The 5,754-nt window shown below is 37.0% G+C and overlaps 1 protein-coding gene across 1 annotated transcript in view; it reads right to left on the bottom strand.

The window, feature by feature from the left end:
* The window catches only part of LOC18767850, a 3,968-nt gene continuing 1,434 nt past the window's right edge, over nucleotides 3,221–5,754 (bottom strand). Inside the window, exons 2-3 of the mRNA XM_020570625.1 lie at nucleotides 5,085–5,165; nucleotides 3,221–4,994 (exon numbers count right to left, since the gene is read on the bottom strand). Coding sequence (XP_020426214.1) covers nucleotides 3,471–4,994; nucleotides 5,085–5,165 — 1,605 coding nt within the window. The 3' untranslated portion in view covers nucleotides 3,221–3,470. The remainder of the gene's footprint in view (nucleotides 4,995–5,084; nucleotides 5,166–5,754) is intronic.

Below are 5,754 nucleotides of genomic sequence, written 5' to 3'. Positions count from 1 at the left end.
AGGATTCCAGCTTTGCGGGTAGGGGTGGGTATGGTTTGGGTTGGATTGGTTTTTGCCTCAAACTAGAACCGATCCAATACTATTCATCCTGTTTAGTTCGGTTCGATTTTAATAAAAAAATTTTAAAAACTATTCGGTTCGAGTTGAACCGGTTCCGGTTCCAGTTTCGTTTTGAACCGAATTATAAAAATTATTTTTTAATACAATTCTCAACTAAAATATTATTTTTTCACTTGAAAATTAACAAATTATTCAATTTCATATAAAAATAAATATTAAAGTTAGAAAAGAGAGATATTTTGAAATTGAACTTGGATAAATTTTTTTTTGGTGAAATTAAAAATATAGCATTAAATATAAATATAGCATTAAAATTATATATATTTTAATTTGAATGGTTCGGTTCGGCCCGGTCCAATTTTTGAAGACATGGAACCGGATCCAAAACTAGTCCAAACCGGTCCGGTTCGGTTTTTGACCGGTTGTTGACTTTTTGGTTAATTCGGTTTTTTTCCAGTTTAGTTCGGTGCGGTTCGGCTCGGATTTCTGGTTTGTAGGTTTGAGTGCCCACCCCTAATTGCGGGGGTCAATTGACTACCGTTGCTCCTCTATGGATTCGTCACTGGGGTACAATGAGGACTCACTCCGCATTGTATTTCAATTATCCAAACCGTCTATCTTTTAGGTTATTATTCAAAGATTATCCCTACAAATTTTAGTGCTTTCTTGAAGCATCGTGTTTGTCTATTTTATTGGTCCGAACCAGATGCCTTAGTTATTTTCAATTTTTTTAATTTTTTGCAATGACGATCTATGAATGAATACTTAAAAAATAGACGGTTTGGATCATTGCAATACAATTCATATTGGACCCCAAAAGGTATTTGAAAAATTCCTCAATAGAATAGGAGACTTACAGATGTAATCACATGTTAACCTTAAAACGATTCGTGCCAATATATCATAATACATATGTATTTGTTACATGTCAAATTGAGGTACGCAATACCAAAATTTATCTATTAAACAATGAAAGAGTTACAATTTCTCAAACTAATGAAAGGATCTCTCTCTTGACGTCTTGATATAATCATAATACTCTAAATTTTCTGTTGGATTAAATCAATCATGACATACTCATATTTGAAATTTGGTACATAATTTGAGAATATATGAATTTTTTTGGTGTGTATGACATTGGTTTGTTCAATATTCTTTATTTAAATTATATATAGCCAGTTATACAAGTTAAAAATCAAGGCTGCACTTGGATTTTTCGTTAGTTAATTTATGTACAATATCTTTTAGCTTAACTTTTAATGTACTTTTAATTAAATTATAATTCCACTATTTCTTAGATTCATCGTTGTTTTTGGAAGACGTTCTACTTCCTCCCCCTCGTTTATGTGGTTTATGAAATTGATCTTCTTGACCCAAAAAATAAACAAGGCCATATTGAGAGTAAGACAAACGAAGAAGAACAAAGAAAAGAGAGTAAAGATAATTTGTATTATTTGTTACAGTAACAAGCTCTAACTGTTTCATAACAATGCAACTAGCAGCTAATTTGATGACACTTGTCATCACACACTAACATCCTACTGCGTGTTGGAGTAACGTCTTGAATTAGTGATCAAAAGTGTTGTGCGAATGGGCCAATAGGAGTCCACTATTTGTCCAAATCATGCATTGATATTGTCCTCACTTCAACCACTTAGATTCAATTTTTGAGGTAGGTTAGGCCCAATGGACCTCTAAGTGAGGTTTTATCACAAAGAGCCTACATGCGATTAGGAGTGGATCACCTATATTTAAAATGTAGATTATTCTTGTATTCTTTGATGTGGGACTTACACATAATGACTTGTATCGAGCCATCTACACCAATAATCTCCACCTTGGTGAGATCCAAGGCAAGGTAACCCGCTAGTTCACGACGCCCTCACTTTTCAAGAGTGCGCTCCTGTAACTCCACCTTTTATGACAAGGATTTTCTTGAGCCTTGCTATGAGCCCTTGCTCTACCTATGCCTACGATTTTCTTAAGCCCTTGCTCTATCTATGCCTAGAATTTTCGTGAGCCATGCCCCTTGAACATATGTCAATGCCTCCACCTTGAACCAAGTGCGTCTTAGTCGAACTTGGCTCTGATACCAATTGTTGTGCGAACATGCCTAGTAGGAGTTCACTACCTGTCTAAACTATGCACCGATATTGTCCCCACCTTAACCACTTAGGTCCAATTCTTGGGTTAGGTTAGGCTCAATGGACCTCTAGGTGTGGGGTTTTATCACAAAAGGTTTCGGTGCAATTAGGAGTAGACCACCTATATTTAAACTGTAAATTATTGTTGTATTCTCCGATGTGGGACTTACACATCATGGCTTGTATCGAGCCACCTATACCAACAAAACGTATAGAGGATAACTGGCGACTAGTCGGAGACTAGGCTTGATCGGCTGGCGCACAACGGTATTAAAGTTTGGTCACTTTCGGTGTGAACCAACTGGTCGGGCTTGATGGAAGACGATTATCCTATCGCGTGTTTTATGTTTCAATTTAGGGTGGTAATGGGACTACCAAATGGGTTAGCTTAGCTTGGTACCATGGTTACCAGGGTTACTTGATGTAACCTATAGAGAGTGAGTATTTTAGTGTACGTGGAATATTTATTGAGAGAGATTGAGAGAAAGGGATTGCTTGAGGGTACGAAGGGCTAAAAGAGGCTTCCTCTGCGTTGTAATCTTAGATTCTTTTGACATTGTGGATTGTCATAATTATCGTTGCTTAAGCATTCATCATATTTCAAAATCATGAGGAAAAGGTGCATGAAGTCAAGAATACTCCATTTGTTTCCCTTTTGAGTAAATCTAGGTGATTCTTTATGAAAAAAAAAAAAAAAAAACTAGGTTCTTGTTAATTCTTTTTTGGCTTCACAAACACAGTTAACTTCAAATGAATACAAATGAGTAAATTCTCTTTACAATTTGGAGTGTTTAGAGCTAGAAAAAGCCAAGATTAATGCTAAAAGTATTGTAATCTTTTAGGAAAAAAGAGTTAAAAAGCGAGAAGAAGTCTGATATTGATTGCCAACATCTGAATTGTTGAAAAGATATGTAGGTTTCTTGACAATAAACGTCACTTCTTTTAATTAATGACATGGCGTGCTCATTGCATCCCTATCATATAGGTTAAAGAAAACTTTAAGTTCAGAGGAAAAAAAAAAAAAAAGAAATTAGGGAAATGAGTTGTGAATACAAGCTACAACTTGTTTGACATAAAGATCACATCTAGGCACTTCTTAACATGAAACTTGCTCTTACAAACAACAAACTAGAAAGCAGATCTAGGATCAAAACATTACCATGAATGCTTGATCACACTGCCAAATCTTGGCAATTGATCATTATTCTACACACATGACACGAAATATGATACAAACAACTAACAATCAAGAACATTGATGCCTACTCACATAGTAGCTTTAGTTGGTGATGGGATCCAAGCAAGATGATTTTCAGGTAAGAAATGACACACAGGAGAAGAGGCACCAGCTTTGATTCCCAGCAGGCCAAACAAACTGTGGTTAGGGTCCCAATCAGATGTGTCCATGTGGCAAACAGCCATAGCTTCCACCTTATCTCCATTCGCACCTTCAAGTGAAACTTTGAAGAACTTGGTGTCTCTCTCAAAGTTGTGGCAGAAGAAAACCGCATAAGGATAAGCCATTGGGTGGCAAAAAACCATTTTGGAAGCTAAAACTTCATTGGGTTCTTCCAAAATGGTGTAGCTTTGTGTGATGGCAGTTGATGTTGTGGGGTGTGTGGTTGAGAGAATGTTGAAGCTAACACCAGAACCAATGATCTTGGTAACAAATTCTATCATCGACTCTAGAGAAGTGGCACAAAACTTGGTCTCCCCTGTGATGGGTTTCATCTCACATTCTTCGAGTGCATATGCCATGTGTTTTGCATCTAGAGAACCTTGTGGGATTGAGAAAAGTTGAAGAAGGTGTGGGAGTTGTTGCATTGCGAATGGAATGGAATCAGCTACTTCTTTAGGCAAGAAACGAGAATGTTCTTGTTTGGGAAAGTTTAGAGGCATTATCTTACCTTTGTATAGATCATCGAACGTGAAAAAGCCTATCTTGAATGCTTCATTGTGATCCATGGGAGATGATGAATGCGTATGCATATGATGATGTTCATGTCCCTTCAATGGCGGCTCTTGTGAATTTTTGGTGTCGGAGGAAGGTGGATTTACATGCTTGTGATGTTTACACTTGGTCCCAGTCTTTTCCTTTGCAGCTTGTGCAGAAATGTATCCGGTTATGTAAGGCGTTTCAATTTCTTTTGACTCCTTGTTGCCTTGTGCAGAAATATACCCGGTTATGTAAGGCGAAACTTCGACTTCTTTTGACTCCTTTTTGCCCTGTGCAGAGATGTACCCGGTTATGTAAGGCGAAACTTCGACTTCTTTTGACTCCTTTTTGCCTTGTGCAGAGATGTACCCGGTTATGTAAGGCATTTCAACTTCTTCTGACTCCTTTTTGCCTTGTGCAGAAATATACCCAGTTATGTAAGGTGTTTCAATTTCTTTGGTTCCATAACTCATTACATAAGGTGTCTCAATTTCTTTTGTGCCTTTTTTGGTTTCATAACTCATTTTGTAAGGTGTCTCAGTTTCTTTTGTGTCTTCTTTGGTTCCATAATTGGTTATGTATGTCACTTCTGCTTCCTTTGAGTTGTGCCCTGAATTGTACTGTGTTATGTAAGGCGTCTCAGCTTCTTTTATGTCTTCTTTGGTTCCATAATTGGTTATGTATGTCACTTCTGCTTCCTTTGAGATATGCCCTGAATTGTATTGAGTTATGTAAGGAGTCTCCGCTTCTCTTCTGCCTTCTTTGGTTCCATAACTAGTTGGGTATGACACTTCTGCTTCCCTTGAGTTGTGTCCAGAATTGTACTGAGTTATGTAAGGCCCATACGAAGAATCCTGTAGTTGACATGCAATTAGTTATGTAAGGATCATGTGATGCTTAAAGTTGTGTTATGTAGTCTCATAACTAGTTATGTAATCAATTACCTCCACTTCCTTCATGTTTTTGGCAGCTCCATATGCGTTTTTGTATTGTTGTACATCCCTTGCTCCATTGGCGTGACCACACTACATTTGAATAAGAAATAGAAAGGCGAAAAAGAAGAAATTAAATTTGGTCATTATACATAGTTACAATTAGAGTGAAGGTGTTTTTACTACATTCCTAACATATCTAGTTTTTACTCCATTCATCTTTTTCGAAAAGAAGAACATGGCTAGTATGTTGAATCTTTCTAGAAATGTAGAAACTAGCAATAGTATCTAATCATGTGATACACATAACCATTACAGTCCTGAGATTCAGATCGTGTCTATACAATTTATAATGAGCAGTTCCGATCTCTTGGACCACAGGAGTCCAAGAGATTGTGGTCACCCACCGTTGGATATTAATCCAATGGTTCAAAAAAGTTTTTTAAAAGGAGTGCAAGAGTGAGTGAACCGTTGAATTTACATCCAACGGTGAGTGACCACAAATCTCTTGGACCCCTGTGGTCCAAGAGATTGTGGTCACCCACCGTTGGATATTAATCCAATGGTTCAAAATTTTTTTTTAAAAGGAGTGCAAGAGTGAGTGAACCGTTGAATTTACATCCAACGGTGAGTGACCACAAATCTCTTGGACCCCTGTTTTTTTTTTTTTTTTTTTTTTTTT

This window comes from Prunus persica, chromosome G8 (genome assembly GCF_000346465.2).
Source record: "Prunus persica cultivar Lovell chromosome G8, Prunus_persica_NCBIv2, whole genome shotgun sequence".
Lineage (NCBI taxonomy): Eukaryota > Viridiplantae > Streptophyta > Magnoliopsida > Rosales > Rosaceae > Prunus > Prunus persica.
Note: the sequence above shows the minus strand (reverse complement) of the source record. Positions and strands in the feature narration are given on the sequence as shown.